The sequence below is a fragment of the Belonocnema kinseyi genome, chromosome 7 (genome assembly GCF_010883055.1).
Source record: "Belonocnema kinseyi isolate 2016_QV_RU_SX_M_011 chromosome 7, B_treatae_v1, whole genome shotgun sequence".
Taxonomy (NCBI): Eukaryota; Metazoa; Arthropoda; class Insecta; order Hymenoptera; family Cynipidae; genus Belonocnema; species Belonocnema kinseyi.
In genome coordinates this window covers 94,242,729-94,260,569 of record NC_046663.1, presented here as the reverse complement: position 1 = coordinate 94,260,569, position 17,841 = coordinate 94,242,729, and the positions used below count along the sequence as shown (strand labels likewise).

The window sequence follows — 17,841 nt, the reverse complement described above, 5'->3', positions numbered from 1 at the left end:
TATCTATATATTTTTTACTTTTAATCCTAATTTTAAACACATTTGAATTTTCACCTTTAACATCATAATTGATTCACTTTAATTCAGTGCAATTGACTAAAATTCACTGCAATTCAATTTGAATTAACTCGAATACAGTTAAATTATGTTTAATTCACTTTGACTAGAGTTTAATTCATTTTGAATTATGAATTTATTATGTATAATTCACAGAAACATAATTTTATTTCTTTTCGTTTTCACCAGAATTCTGTTGAATTCACTTGACTGCCTGTTAAATTAACTGAAATTGTATTTTACTTAAAATCAATTCACTTGAATTTACTTCAAATCGTTGAGTTCACTTTTAATTCTCTATGACTTAATTTGAATTTAGTCGGAATGTTCAATTAACTTAGAAATTGTAAATCAGTACAATTAACTTTGAATAAATGTATTGGAATTTATGTAAACATGGAATGAAAATTCAATTAAATTCTTGCTAAATTGACTGGAACTCAATTTTAACTTAAATAATTTTAATGTGTCGTAATTTGAATTCACTTCGAAATGATCAACATGAAAAACGTTTATTAACTTAAAAAATTTCTTTGACTGCGTCCTAATTCAAGGTTCCTATTACCACCGTAGTATGTGCCGACATTATTATTTTATTACTAGTATTGGTATTATCGATAGTATTCCTGATGAAATAAAATGAGGCAATTCAACTTGCAGGTTATAGCTTCTGATCGATACGGCCTTACCTGGCCGTACAGTGTTACCTGGCGTGTTCAATGTTACAGGCGCAAAAAGACGCCCAATTTTCAATCATAAAAAAAAAAACATTTTTCGAAAAAATCGCTTTGGTCCCGTGAGCAAAATTGCTTTTCTATTAAAAACGCGAGTCGATTTAAGGAACTTAAGCGTTCATGTTTATGCTAAATAATGACATTTCTAGAAAGATGCGGAGGAGTATTGATGTAATTTTAATAAAGAAATCTTGGCTTTTAAATAATTTAATTTAAAGATATGTACTGGGTGCGAATATCTAACTGACTTAGTTTGCATTTTGGGAATTCTGGATGCTTAAAGATAACCTTGTAAAATTTTCACTTTATAATTCAATTTTCGACATTCTCAGAGAGCACACAAAATTCGGTGACGATTTCCTGAAACTGCAAATGCAAGGTTCGGAATATTGCATTAAAAAGTTAACACAAGGTCCGTTCAACCAAGAAAGTGTCCTCTTGCCAGGGAATATTGCAGGGTGCGCAAAAGTTTTTATGGCCGAACTGGAATACCTTGGAAGGTATACATCATGTGTATTTTCTATATTAACAAAAAAACATCAAATTAAAAAAAAAACTAAAAGTTTTTTTGTTTGAATCTGTTTGTATATGAAAAATAGTCGTGGAAAGTAAGTACCATGGTAATTGAAGAAGTAAGAAAAAAAACTACTGCGCAGATGTGGGTGCTATAGATTAGTACTTCGCATCGGATCAACTTATATAAATCTCCCAAACTGTCCTGAACATTACCGTACAATATTCCCTGACAAGCGGAGATTTTATTATTTGAAAAAAACCTTGCATTAATCTTTTAATGCAATTTTCCGAACCTTGCATTGCCGCAGTTTTAGGAAATCTTCACCGATTTTTTTGTGCTACCTGGGCTGTTTAATTTTGAAATTTGTAAATTAAAAATTTGAAAAGATTCTCATGGTGGTGTAAAGATTTAATTAAAAAATAATGACTTTCAGTTACTGCCTCTTGGAAAGAACCAACCCCAGGATGGGTAGAAAATATGAATGGACCAACTGGTTTAATGATAGCAGCTGGAAAAGGAGTAATTCGATCCATGCTTTGCAATGCAGACTACCTCACAGATATAATGCCATGCGATATGGTAGTAAATGCAACAATTGCTCTCGCTTGGAAAGTTGGCCTTGAACAACCAACTAAACCAATTTTCATGAATATTACTGAAAGTGGAGAAAATCCAGTTTCTTGGAGATTTGCTCTCGAAACTGGCAGAAAACATGCGCTTGAGAATCCATTCTCAGGTTCGTAAACATTTTTAATATAAATAAATAAAAAGAGGATGAAATATTTTTAATCGATATTAAAAGTAAAATGGAACTTGCTTCTTTTAAAATTTAGATTTCATGAAAGTAAGGTGACTGCGTCCAAGAGAGTATTCATTAAAAATTTGTTAAAAATTTAGTATTCCAATCAGAGAATCGTAACCGGGCAATACATTTTTGTAACAAAATATTAAAATATATGATGGATTATATGATGATTTGTTTGAATTAGTTTGAAATAAATAATATTGATGATAAAAGTAATGATATAGGTAATCAATTTTTGATAAAAATAATTAACAATGTAATCAATTTTGTTAGGACCTTTATGGTATCCTGGAGGCGGCTTCACAACTTCGAAATTCATTCACTGGCTTTCTGTACTATTTCTGCACATTATTCCTGCCTATTTATTAGATGCTTTGTTTATTGTTACCGGAAATAAACCCTTCCTCGTGAAAGTACAAGAACGAGTTGCTACGGGTCTCGAATTATTACAGTATTACACAACAAAGGAATGGACATTTCGGTAAGCTTATCATTTTTCAACAAAATTTTTTATGATACATATGATTTACAAATTGCTATCCATATTTATTTTTAAGTCAACTTTAAGCTTACTGAAATGCAGTGCGCGGAGAAAATCTAATTGTCGTTTACCATGAGCTGTTATAAGTAATTAATGTTTCAAAGAGGGTTCAATGTTTAAGACTAATTTTACAAAATTTCTATTTTAAACTGTAATATGTGTTAAGATGACAAATTGATGAATTACATTTTATTAACTTCTGCATGATTTGAATTGTTGAATTTTTAACCTATAAAATAGCAACTTTGTGGAATGGAACGAAAAACATGTTGGGCAGACTTTCAAGTGATTTTTCAAAACCTTAATTCTAAAATAATCTTTCTACTTTTTGATTATCATAATATATATTTCAACTGAATAGAAATCATACACGGAAAAAAGTGGATCAAATTACTATTTGCGTTCAGGATAGTTAAAATGACTTTTTAAAAAAGTAGCATGAACAATTCCAATAGTAGTGTTTCCAATAATCCAATAATAGTCTCACTTGATTGAAAACTTAGCAATTATTTATATAACTAATAGATAAATAAAGAATAGTTTAAACAACGTAATAATATATCAAATGTAAAATCGAAATGTTTATTTAAAGTGGAGACAGAAGTCCACCCTCGAACTAGAGTTTTCCTAAATTGAGGCCAAGAAAGTCGGATTAAAAGAAGTTCTTTAGGTTCAAATAAATTTATGTGAAATTTGACAGGCTCAAAGTGACACTAAATTAAAATAGGAAGAGGATCGGCTGCGGATTGCCATACAAAAATTCAAATTTCAGTTAAAAATAAAAATTAAGACATGGTCTCGAGACAATAAATGTCTGAATACAGATTAATAAAGTTTGATTTTAAAAAGTTAGCCAATTTCGAGAAAATCGACCAAAAATTTTAAGATTAAAACTTCATAGGTTTTAAAACTTGGTTTTAAATTGTAGGTATTCGTTTGAACTAAGTCACAATTGAACTAAAGCCCTTTTTGGTCTGTAGAAAAAGAGAAGATAGATGGGATGTTAGTTGTTTTAAATGGTAGAATTAATTTCAGTTTGTGGCGTTATGTGGCGCGGCGTGTACAATCCTTGTTGATTAAATTTAAATCTTGTGACAGGCAGTGAAAATAGAAAATAAGGGAACTTGTGCTCATGTCAAATTATTATTTTCGAAAACACTTCATAAATAAATTGTCCAGGGTACGTAACAATAAAAGTTTAAATAATTTACTCAGTTAATATTAACAATAGTTGAATATAGTGTACAAATTTGAAAAATGTATTCAAATTGAAAGCATGTTAAATAATATTATTTTGAACCTTTATATTTAATAGCTATTCAGAAAACGTGATAATTATAAGTGGTTTCTGATTGAAAATATTAAAAATCGTAGAATTAAAACTTGAAGCATTAAAAATTAAAGTCTTATCAATGAATCAATCATTGTCGTCTCGAAATAGTTTTGAGGTTAGATTAAGACAAATAATTTTTCGCGCAAACAATCCTCTTTCATTAACTATTATTTTATTATTATTGTCATGAGCCCAAATTATTAATATTTCCATTCGTTGCGAAACTTCTTTCATCTTTCTGAAACATTTTCAATCTCAAATATTTAAATTCTTTTTAACGTTTTAAAAAATTTTCTCAAATCTTTTGCAAGGTTTAAAATCTCTGAAATAGTTTGAAATCCTGTCAAATATTTTTTTCATAATTTAAATCTTTGCATGTCATTTCAAAATATTTACAATTATTCTGAAATGACAATGAAATTTTATTATTCTCTTGGAATGTTGAAAATATTTTGGAATATATCAAATCAATGCAAAATACTTAAAAATCTTCCAAAGGTTTTGAAACAGTTTTCGATACATGAAATATTTCTTGAATCTTTTCCAATATTTTTATTCTTTGCAAAATCATTTTAATATTTTCAATCGTTGTGAAATGTTTTAAATTATTGTAACATTTTCTTTATCTTTTTGAAATATGTAGTATGTGGTATATTTTTAACTATTCGTATATATTTTTACTCTTTGTAAAGGTATTCTAACATGTTTAAAATATTTTTTTTGGAAATCGGAATCGTTCTGAAATTTTTTCATTACTTAAAATACTTTGTAATCTAAGCAAGCAGCTGAATGGAAATTTGATCCACCGAATCTACAGAACTCGTGAACGAAATCGTCTTCCGCTAGAGGTCCACGTCCTCAATCGCCGAGAAGCTTCGATATAAATCACTGGAATTTCATAAAAATTTTGAAACACATGATAAAGAAGTAGACAATCGCACTGTTGAGTGTACACTAGGGTGTTCAAAGCAATTATTTTCAAGCTATAGAAAAAGACCCCCCCCCCCTCAAGTTTCTATTTCCAGAGAAAGAAAATCCATAATTTTTGGTTTTTCGAAATTCGAATATTATGACGTGTCAACGGGCACTTAAAAATCATATTTAATTAACATGGGAAAATTTGGAATTTTTGAAAAATTGAACTCATTTTCCAGGGTTCAATCGAATAATTTATATTATTTTAAGGATTATTTATTCCAAAAAAATGTTAAAAAATAATCGCACTCTCTGATTGAAATGTAATTATTTGGAGTAGTACACAACAAATTATTTTTAGTGTGTAGAAAGAATACGTTTACCACTTTTTAATTATCTAAACAAATATAATTTGTTTGAATAATTACTTTTCCAAAAATACTTTCCAAATCGTAAATAATTATATGTTTTCTATTTTATTTCATTGCTTTCATTATCGAAAAATAACTGCATGAGCAAATAAAAAATCTTTCAACAAATATAAATTTGTTCAAACTTTATAAGAAATGTTTCAATATTATGTAATTATTCAACCAAATGTAGCACAGGATACTAATTTAAAAAAGTAGACATCTCTGGCTCCGTTTTTAGAAATTTTGAAAATAAACAATAATTAATTGTTTCAATAATTACATAATGTTTAAAAAAAAGTACTACCCCAAACAATGACAAAGAATTACATTTACATCAGAAAAGACGATCTTTTTTTACATTTTTTGAGAATAAATAATTGTTTAAATAATTAAGTTTTGTTTAAACAATTAACAATGGTTCAAAAAGTCATGGTAAGTATTCAAATTGTTCCTGAGTCATTATTTGTTTGAAAAAGACGACGGGAATTTCTAAAAAGTAACAATAATACGTGAAAATGTAGTTTTTCAATTTTTGGGTCATATTTGGGGCTCTGCGGGGAAGGTGGGCTGGGTTGGAAATAAAAGTTATTAGTATGGTTTTATTTTTTAGACAATCCTCTTAAATCCCTAAGAAACTTGGCGATGTTCGATGTAACTCTGGAACATGACTTCAATTTTCCGAAAATTTAAAATTTCCTAATGTTAATTTAATGTTAATATCAGAATATAATCAGAATATAATGTTAATATCAGGGCATTGTTTCAAAACCTTTGGAAGATTTTCAAGTATTTTGCATTGATTTGATATATTCCAAAATATTTTCAACATTCCAAGAGAATAATAAAATTTCATTGTCATTTCAGAAAGATTGTAAATATTTTGAAATGATATGCAAAGATTTAAATTATTAAAAAAAATATTTTAAAGGATTTCAAACTATTTCAGAGATTTTAAACCTTGCAAAAGATTTGAGAAAATTGGTTTAAAATGTTAAAAATAATTTAAATATTTGAGATCGAAAATGTTTCAGAAAGATGAAAGAAGTTTCGCAACGAATGAAAATATTAATCATTTGGGCTCATGGCAATCATAATAAAAGAATAGTTAATGAAAGAGGGTTTTTTGCGCGAAAAAATATTTGTCTTAATCTAACCTCAAAACTATTTCGAGACCACAATGATTGATTCATTGATAAGACTTTAATTTTTAACACTTCAAGTTTTAACTCTACGGTTTTTAATATTTTCAATCAGAAAGCACTTATAATTATCACGTTTTCTGAACAGTTGTAAAATATAAAGGTTCGAAACGATATTATTTAACATGCTTTCAATTTGAATACATTTTTCAAATTTGTAAACTATATTCAACTATTGTTAATATTAACTAAGTAAATTATTTACACTTTTATTGTTACGAACCCTGGACAATTTATTAATGAAGTATTTTCGAAAATAATAATTTGACATGAGCACAATAAGGTCCCTTATTTTCTATTTTCACTGCCTGTCACAAGATTTAAATTTAATCAACAAGGATTGTACACGCCGCGCCACATAACGCCACAAATTGAAATTAACTCTACCATTTAAAACAACTAACACTCCATCTATCTTCTATTTATCTACAGGCCAAAAATATTAAGCGTTATTCAACTGTTTTAGTTCAAATGGGCTTTAGCTCAATTGTGACTTAGTTCAAGCGAATACCTACCGTTTTGAATAGTGATTCAAAATCGATTTTTTTTTTTTTAATAAAAGATTTCTTCCGAGATATATGGATGCTGAATTAGAATAAAAAATATTTGACACAAACCAATTATTCGGTTCCGAGAAAAAGAAAATTAAAGATCGCGATATCATAGTAGTATGATAGACTTTTTTTGCTTAAATTCTGAAAAAATAAGAAATTTTTTTTTTATTAAATAATAATATTTCGACAAATTTATATGCCAAAAATTTGAAAAAATTATTACCACGTTAACATTGGAAGTAAATTTTAACTACTCATTTATTAAAAATTATTTTCCAATTATTGTATCAAAAAATTATATTACAAAAATGCATTATTCAATTTTTTCAATTCGTCCATATAATATAATATGTGAACCTGGTGACTCAACGAAGTACGATCTTAATCATTAAAATTTTGCGGAGGGGGCCTACACATTTCTAGTTATGCCACTGGACTTATTTGCTTACTTATGGCAATGCGAAAAAGGAGATCAAACTCATTTTCAAAAGTGAAACTCAGAATTCTTTGCTTGCTGTGTCACTGATGTGACTGATGTATCGCACACAAGCGCATTACTTTGCCCCCAACGATAAATATTTATTTCTTTTCGTTACTTATAACCTTCTTGATTTTTTTTTATGAATTTATGATTTTTGAAGGCGTGCCCCTATTGTAGCGCCCTCAGTTATGCAGCTTAGATGTTCAACTGTACTATTTCAAATAGTTATTGAAGCTGCTCTTTCTAGTAATTTTTCTTTTTACAATTTGAAGTAGTGATGCTGACTTTAAGTTTTGTATATTTTGAGATCACTATCTCCGTGTGGAAATAGTCCGGGCTAGCACTGGTGCAGCAAATTTTGTGATCAAATGCTCAGACGGTAGCTGGCCGGGCGCTGATTAAGCAATAATTTAATTATAAAACTTTGTATATTACCTCCCAATTGCGAAATGCCGGAGCTGAATACACGGCTCAGTGTTCGTACAATTTTGGTAGCCAAAGGTCGGCTAAAGTTATTGGGCCAATATCAGCACTTTAATCGGCCCAGTGTTGAGCCAGTGCTGGCAGTCTAAATTGGCTAATTATATTTGCCGATTCTCCACCGATGCTTGTCCCAGAATCGGCACTTTGTTTCACCAAGTCTCAGTTTTATCAACTAATAAATAAATCTTACACGAAAGATAAATAAAATTTATTGAAAAATTGTCAAAGTTCACGATGAAATTTTTCAAGTTCTGTCATTCAAATTTTTTAATGTTTATGAAAAATTACATTCCCTGTCAATGCAAAAAGTTATAAAGCAGGCTACAACGGAAAAAATGGAATATCACGCGAAGAAAAATTGTAATCGATTTGAATTATTTATTTTAAAATTATTGTATTGATATTCCTGTTCACATTTCGTCGCATAATAATAAATAATTAAAAAAAGAGAGCTTTAAATTTGGTTCTTTAACTTTTCTGAACTGCAGCTTACGAGGATGACTTTTTCACAGAGTTTCAACTTGTCGGCTTAGCGGAGTGGTTAGCATGTCCGACTGCTAGGCAATAGATTTAGGTATATAGATGTAGGTTCGATACCCCGTAGCGTTAGAAATTTTATTCGTAATATAATGTTCAAAATGAAATATATGTATTCAATCTAAACAGGGCCATTAATATTTATATTCAAAGTACTCGCAATCAATTAATATTTACTTTTTAAATATCTTTTTTGTCATATCCTTAGACCGTAGCCAGTGTTGGGCCGACAATGGCAGCCAAGCCCTGGCTGCCAAGTCAAGGCCATATTATCAATCCGGCAATGGCGCGACGATGGCAGCCAGGTTTTGTCCAATACTGGTACCTAGTGTTGGGCCGACAATGGCAGCCAAACCTTGGCTGCCAAGTGCAGGCCATAGTTATCATTCCGTCATTGGCGCGATAGTGGCAGCCGAGCTTCGGCAATATTTTTACCGACTATGGGCCAATGTTGGGCCGTATGTGACTTCGCACTTGGGCTAATTACTTTTCTGATTTCATTAAGAAATGGACAAGTCTACAAATCTCAAATCGTGATAAATGTATAGCGAACATGTTCTAATAGAGATTATAATGAAAATTATTAATTAATGACGATAAAAACATTATACAGACATTAAATTTATCATTGTTTAAACTTTTGTGAATGAATAATAAAATATTTTAAATAATGTAATACATCATATATAATATAAAGGGCAAATGACAAAAGTCTCAAAACAACTATTTTTTTGGCGTGATTTTAAAATTACCTTATGCAAATTTTTAAATTAATTAATTTCAGTTCCATTGATTAAGTAGAAAGTTCCGAAATTTGCATTATGGTACTTTGAAAATCCTGCCGAAAATGTCGCAGTTTCGAGACTTTCGAAACTTTTGTTCACTTTTGTCGTCTGCTCTGCATCACTTTTAATTAACTGTTTTTTATTATTAAATATTTAACCTTTTTTTTGAAAAGAAATACAAATTAATATAGTAAGAACTTAAAGAATTATAGTTTTTTCCTCATTTGCCGGTAATTGCTGGTATGACACCTCGAATAAGCAAATATGCTATGATCATGCTGAGCAGCGAATGTCAATAATAATTTTCAGCTTATTCTCTTGATAAACAATTAAACCACTGGCGTAACTTCGTTACTGCGAAACCCCGCATTGCGGGGGGCCTCCTCCTGTGAGGGGGCCCCTTACGGCCATTGAAAAAATTATGTTTTAATTTCAATGTTTTACATTCTTGTGAATTTTAAAATAATTATTTATTTGAATTATAGAAATTTGAAAGAATATATCAAACATTTTTTAATTATTTGAACAAATATTATTTGCTCGAACAATCCTTTTTCCAACAAATATTTTGAAACCTTATTTTACGAATTAAACCTAATATTCTATTATTGTGATGAGTAGTAAATTCTGCTAAAAGCTTTATGGCAATGTTTACACAATTAATTTTTTCCTTCCCATTTCTTTTAAATTGATCATGGATTGCTTACGAATAAAAATTCTTTAAATATTGACACGACTTTTTTAACAAAATTTACTACTCGAAATCATTCTACATTATGTTTAATTCAGAATTTTTAACAATTTTCTATTTTAAGAAAATACCTAAAAAGATTTTAAAATATCACATAAGATTTACAAAATTACCAGAAACAAATCTCAAGGTTTTGAAGACAATTTTAGGGGTAATTTAAGTTAGTTTAAAAGATATTTCTGAATTTAAAAATTTTAAAATAGATAAACAATCTTCTAAACCGCTTTAATTTTTTCCTAAAATTGTGTAATCTCTCCGGAAATAAACAAATCTTATTTAAAATTATCTAGATCCTTTTTTAAATATCTGAAATATTCCGAAATGTTCTCGGCTAATGAAAAAACGTAATGTTATGTATTAATGCAGCTACAAGCAGCTATAATTAAAAAAATGTGGTGAAGTTTGAATTTATAATGATGTGCACAATGCTTTCTAATATACTAAAGCAATAAAATGTTTTCTTAAAATTACTTACTTCAAGCAGAAAATATAGATTTGAGTCGTGCACTTAAAATTTCAAACACTGCAAGGAAACATTCGAAAAAGTACAGACTTGGGTGTGAAAAGTGTAGGGAAGGAGCTACATAAACATCTCAAAAATGGGGTATTGAATCATTCTTTGTCGAAAAACGGCAACCAAAGCGTAAGAAGCATTTTGATATTAGTTAAGTATTGTTAAAAATCAATGTCTTTAATCACATCTTAAGGTGTCTAAGGCCTTATTAGACATTGTGAAAACAAAGTTTACAGAGAAATTACAGATTCGATATCATGAGGATTTCAAAAAATAATTTCCCTTGCAATTCGTCAACTTTGTCCCATTTTTAAATAGTAACAGGTTCAATGAGACATCAACAGTAAACGATGTTTTCCGCACTTCACTCATTAAATACAGCTTCATGGAAAGCGATTTTTCAGAAGTAACCCCTTAAGAATTTATTTAACTCTGCATGTTACAGTCTAAAAACTTGCGAAAGGACGTGCAGCAAATTAAAAATGATAAAATCCTATTTACTAAATAGAATGCATCAAAGTCGATTCTTAAATCTATCTCTACTGGCAATCGAACTTGATGATGCATATCGATGATACATATGGATATTGAAATTGGTATTAATAAGTTTGTCAAAATGAAAGCGAGACGAATTGCAATATAGCGACGTGCAGAACGTTTTTTTAACGGAGCAATACTAATTCTTAAGTCAGGACTATGAATAACGTATAATATAAATTGTCTAACATAAAATATAATTTTTAATATATTATAAAAAGAACTATGTGAGATATTTAATTTTTTAAAATGTATTTCAGCTATACTTATACGCTGTTTGTTTTTTAATTTTATAAGAGGGGCCTCCTGAACACTTCTGCGGCGGGGCCTACACGATTGTAGATACGCCACTGAATTAAACATTTGAACCTAAGTTATTTGAAAATGGATAATTTGCCCACTTTAAATTTAAATGATATTCTTTATTTTCTTTTAAAGTGATTGCAAATTTTTATAACGAAAGTCAGGCTTCAACAAAGTATACCGTATAGATAATTCTAAAGCGAAAATAAAAATATGTTGAATTAGGAAGTAAGATCAGGAATTTCAAACTACGCATGTAAATGAAAGTAATTAAAATTGTTCAATAGGTTGAACTGAAATAACTGACATTTACGAAGATTGCAGAATGCCATTTAATATTTATACTTGGAACACATTTTCTCCGGTAAATTTCTTTAATCAAAGATTTGCATTGTAATGATCCACCTCATGATGTTTTCTGAAACTGACCATTTGAGCAATAGTAAATTGAGCGACTATAATGTCCAGGAAATAATTTACGTTCAATGGTTGGTATCCCATATCCTTTACGTAAATGTTTGTTTATTTCGCCAACTAAGTGTGAAACATAGGTCGTTATGTCAGTAGGTTAATGATGGCGGAATATTTGCATAGGAATCATTTTATATGTATATCAAATGATGAAAATTTCTTATTGCACTTTGGATTTTGCGCATTATTTTTATTTCCTACATGAAAACCAGTCTTAAAATGTAAAAACTCCACCTTAGTTTCATAATAATATTTTAATAGATAGTAAAGTAACTTTAAATGTTTTTATGAAAATACCAAAGTTTATCATTTCACAGAAAGGATTTTAACATCTTTGAATACCCTTTGCATGGGATTCGTATCAATAGAAATTATGAATAGTATGAATACAAAATTTAACAAACCATTAAGGCAACTGTCTCACAAGGGAATGTCCCCAGGTGATAAGCGCCTTCAGAAACCTTATTAGGCGGAAAATGTTCCTTGTGGTACCCACAAAAAAAATTGACCCATCCTAACCCCTACTTTTTCGATATTTTTGAGCCCCGACTCTCAAAGTCTTGAATTTTTGCAATGTTTTATGCTACTTTTCTCACGCAGTGCGATTAGATTGGTTGTAACTTATCTTTTATCTTTCTCACCAAATCTTTTATAGTAATGTGTTGCATGGTCATTTTTTATATTTTCGGGGTTGCTCTGCACGATTCTGACCTTAGTTTTCTGCTATTGCACCACCTTCATAAAGAATTCCGAGCCTGAGTTAATACTTCTTTAATTATGCGAGTACAAAGGTAGTGTAAAAAATGCGAAATTCAAGACTTTTGGAGAGTCGGGGCTCAGAAATATCGAAAAGGTAGGGGTTAGGATCGGTCAATCTTTTTTGTGGGTATCACAAGGAACATCTTCCGCCTAATAAGGTTTCTTCAGGTGCTTATCACCTGGGGACCATCCCTTGTCAGTAATTGTAAAGCCAACTTTCTTGCGTCATATTGCGTTATATATACAGTGAAACTCTTAGCGCTGATTTTGGGGCTGACGGTGAGTGTGAACTAACTCATTGTAGCCCGCTCCGCTTTTGTTTATTCACGCTTGACTGCTGCCTGAGTGACAAGCGCAGACCCCGCGGCCCCCGCGCAGTTCCTGTTATACCTACCTACAGCGCGCCGTCAATTCTTGGAATGGCTATAGAAGGGAGGGCTATTGAAGTGTTTCACTGTAGTTTTAAATTGGGCCGTGGCTATATGTGTAACGAAATTTTGGTAAAAATGGGCGGATTTTTTGGTACGAATGGGGGAAGCTGGAAAAGGTGCTATTCGTACCGAAATTTCCCTACGAATAGACGGATTTTTGTGTAGACAACCATATCTGTACCGAAATGTCGGTATAATTAGATACTTTTAAGTTAATCAAAACTCCATTTGATACTTTAAATGTTTAAAATAAAGGCAGTGTCTATATGTCCGATCCCAAACTACTCCCTCTGCCCCCTTGCCAGGTCCGTACGTCTAGAGACGACCTTATTATAAACATCCATATGCGTACGGACTGTTCGGACGTTTATATTCAGCTAAAAATAAATAGATTTTATCATTAAATGATACTTTTAGCATATTTTCAACAACATGTATATTTAAATTAGAGCCAAGTTTCAGGATTATTAGGACCTTTACCTGATTTCCTTTTTCTTCAACAAAATTTTGCATTTTAAAATAAATAACAAAGCTATACTTTTTTTCAACTAAAAATTACTTCAGAAGGTAGATAAAGTCATTTAAAAACAATGCATTCAGTATGTTTTTCTTCTCCGACAAAAATTAAAGGAAAAATTTGTTTATCTCACAATATAAATTATGTAGTACTTCTTCCTTATATATCAGTAAAATTAAGAAAAAACTAATAAACAATAATAAAGCCATTTTAAGAAAATGTTAAAAAAAATCTTAATCAGAATAAACCAAACCGAATCCATTTTCTATCATGCATTCACTGCCACTTATAGTTACTGAATTATTCGCCCTTTTAAATAATGTTATTTTTCAAGGGAATTAAATAAGACGACATGTATTTTAGCGTTTCAAGAAAAGAATCACTTTCGCGAAGTTATGAGTATTTGACTCTGGCGAGGTTAATTGACCTCTTTCAAATTTCAAGAGAAATGAGCAAAATGTTAGAAATTAACAAAATGGCCAAGGTTTATCCGAAAATATTGAAAATATATTTTCTAAAAATTATTAACTTTTTTTTGCTCACATTTTTTTTGCTAAATGAATACTCGAATGATGAAGAAACCTTTTGAGTTTCGTGTGGTACAAACTACTTTTCTGGCGAAGAGAATTTTTTCTCGAAAAATTGAATTTTCTCATTATTCTTACAAAAAACGACAGATTAGAAAAATTCAAAGAAAAAATCTGCTTATTTTAAAATGTTTTACAAAAAATATCTTTTAATCTTTTATGATTATGACTTTATGAATCGTTCGCAAAAAGAGTTAAATAATTCCATTTTTAGAAAAAAATTCCCATAGACATAACAATTTATTCAGCATACATAAAAATTGTACAATATCTTCTTCGTATAAGCAAAAATTAAACAAAAAATTGGATAATATAAAAAATTGTTTTTTTTTCTATGAAGTTAAATTTGCATGTTTTTAGAATTCAGACGGGCAGTTAATGTTGGATTTAATTGAACACTTTTTCGCGAACGATGCAAGATATCGTAAATGAGTAAGACATATTTTTTGAAGAATATTTTAAAATGAACAAAATTTTTTTAGCATTTTGTCAAATATTTGTTTTTTTATAAGAAAAATGTGAAAATTCGATTTTTGGAAAAATAACTCTCCTACTATGTGTCGTTTTTCACATTGAAGATTGTGTAGTAAGTTTTAAATGCTTCGAATTTGAAATTATGCAATCTGAAAAGCTTTTAATTTAAAATTGTTTAATTACAAACAACGATTTCAATTTGTAATGATTTTATTTTAAACTATCCAAATATAAGAATAACTATAGAAATCTTACAAATATGAAAGATTTAAAAGTCAAATTGTCCTGCAATTTCTAATATTGGCATTTGAAACTATCAACATTTTTAAATTAAAATTGTTCAACTATTCAGCATATGTTGTTTTTAAATGCTTCTACAATTTTTAGCGTTTCACTTTTAAGTTGCTTAATTTCAAGAACTTTCAGTAGTAAATAATACAATTTTCTATAATTTAATTTTATGTATTAAAATTTAGATCTTTTTTATTACATATAATAATCGTCTCATGTTCATACTATGATATTAAAGAAATATTTAAATTATAAATTCCAATTTAAAAATCAGACCCTTAATTGAATTTTATTACTTTTTCACGAACGATGGAAGATATCAGAAAAGAGTAATACGTATTTTTTGTAGAAAATTTTAGATCTATCACAGTTTTTTTTCTATCGATTTGTCGAATATTTTGTTGCCTGTAGGAAAAATATAAGAATTGAATTTTCCGAAAAAAACTCTCTTGGCCACAAAAAAAGGGTTAGTGCGCATAAAACTCCCCCGATGGTTCTCTTACTGAAGTCCAAATTTAACAGCAAAATTATTAAAAATAAAAAGGTGTCGTTTTTGAGTGAAGATTTATAAAGGGTTTAAAAAATGGTGTACTTTTTTTTAAAAACAACCATAAGATTTCAAATACTCCAAACTTCGCGAAAATGATTTTTTTACCTAAAAGGTAAAATAAGTGTCGTCTTATTTCATTTGAAACGGCAAATGACACCATGATTTAAAAGTCGGATTCAGCGAATAGTTTTTTGAATTACTAAAAATTTACAGATTTAGTCTGCGGTTTCTTTTATTCAACAAAAGCTGGAGGGTAGAGGTCACAAAAAAAGTACCCGACTAGAAAGTTAATACATTTAAAATGTCTTGTCTCACATATTAACTAATTCAATATTTGCTTTTCAGCAATGATACCATAAAGAGTTTGCAGAGCAGTCTAAGTTCATCTGACAGAGAAATCTTTTTCATGGACACCAAGGCTATTTGTTGGAACGAATACATATTAACCTACATCCTAGGTACTAGAAAGTATTGTTTGAATGACGATCCTTCAACTTTGCCTCGTGCAAGACGCGTTTTTAAGTATTTATACATCGCAGACGTTTTTGTCAGGATAGCTTTTGGTATTTTATTTGCCTGGTGCTTGTACTCTTGGATGGCACCAATTAAAACTTTGACTGAAGTTCGAGAGCCTTACACAGCAAGCATCAAAACTTGAGAAAATGTGTGTCCTTTAGAATTGATTAATTATTGAAATTAAAAAGAATCTTATGAGGATTAAATTAGATTCTATATCTGGATCAATTTTGTTGAACTTCAAGATAAAATTTTGGACACTGCTTGTGTCTCGTTATTGCCTCAGTTTACTTCTGTAATATTTTATACATACGTTTTTATTTAGTTATTTAGTTACTGTTTTAGGAATCTGAGATTAACGACATATTTTTTCTGTATATGTATTACTAAAACTTGTTCCGCTTCTGATAAGCGTTGTACTGTGAATTTATACTTTTATGTGTTTTATTTATAACAATAATTATAGAATAGTTCATTAAATATTCGAAAACACGAAAGGAAATGCTCAATTTATCTGTGAAATTTACGCATGTATTTAGGCCGTGGCTACGAGTAACGAAATGTCGGTATACCAATGCCGGTTATTTTCGGTAGGAAAAGCGGAACCTAAAAAAGGGACTACCTGTACCAACATTTCGGTAACAATAGCCGCAATTTTTCGGTACACGTAGGTACTGCTATATATTTTTCTATTGAGTAGAATAATTATTTTATAGACAAAAGTAGATTAGCAGAACATATGAACGTTTTGATAGTATATTGCAAGTTTTGTCTAGTGATTATTTTAAACAATCTAGATGAACAAAGTTTTAATTAATAACGTGTAATTTTAAAAGCTTTCATAAAAGATAATTCAAAAAGGTTACGAAATTAACCTAGAAACAGACGAAAGGATGATTACAAAGTGAGTACGAATGTAAAATAATAATAGACTTAAAAAAGTGCTGTTAAGAATGTTTTGATATTAGCAAAAATGTATTATTATTTAAGTATGTATTTCTGAGAAAATATATATGAATTATAGACATATACCAAATATTAGTAAATGCGCTTTATGCAAGATTTAATCAATTTTATTTACGGACAAAGCAGTAAAACATCACAAAAACTTCAAGAAATACTTGGTTGCACTTTTTAGGATAAAAATTAGGCTTTTTTACTTTAAATAATGATAAGATATTTTCTCCGTGTCACTTGCTATATACATAAATTTAATCCGCTATGTCCATCTTACTTTTAGAATGCACTTATTCCTTGAAAATAAAGGTTTCTGAAATTCTCTATAATGTGAAGTTTATCAATATTAGAAATATCGCGAAAGTATCAGTTGGTATTAAAAATAAAAATCCAAGAGTGTTACTAAGAGATGATTTCAACACAATTATGTTGTTTAATGATCAGAGATTATTCCAGGAGTTGATAATCTTTAATAAGCTTAAGAAATTTCTTCATTTACGTCATGAAATAGAAATTTGACTTCTGATATTTTTGGTTGAAATTTGCAAAATATATTGACCTAGACTTAGTTTTATGATGTTTGTAATAGCAAGTGATTTTAAGAAGAAAAAACAGATTTGATAAAAGATATAGTTCTTATACCTATTAGTATTTATTATAAAGAAAATATTTCTTCTATATCATGTTCACATGAAACAATTATTATATGTAATATGAAAATTATATTTTAAATACATTCAAGTAAATTGTATACAAATTTTAAAACAAAATCCTTAATAATCGGACGCTTCTAAATTAAAAACTTCAAGAGTTTCAAAGGGAGATATCA

At 29.4% G+C, this 17,841-nt stretch overlaps 1 protein-coding gene across 1 annotated transcript in view; it reads left to right on the top strand.

Annotated features, from left to right (window-relative positions):
- The window catches only part of LOC117177119 (putative fatty acyl-CoA reductase CG5065), a 39,959-nt gene extending 22,675 nt beyond the window's left edge, over window positions 1-17,284 (top strand). The window contains exons 5-7 of the mRNA XM_033367613.1: window positions 1,742-2,044; window positions 2,387-2,594; window positions 15,885-17,284. Of these exons, the coding sequence (XP_033223504.1) occupies window positions 1,742-2,044; window positions 2,387-2,594; window positions 15,885-16,197 (824 nt within the window). The 3' untranslated portion in view covers window positions 16,198-17,284. The remainder of the gene's footprint in view (window positions 1-1,741; window positions 2,045-2,386; window positions 2,595-15,884) is intronic.
- Window positions 17,285-17,841: the final 557 nt, after the last annotated feature.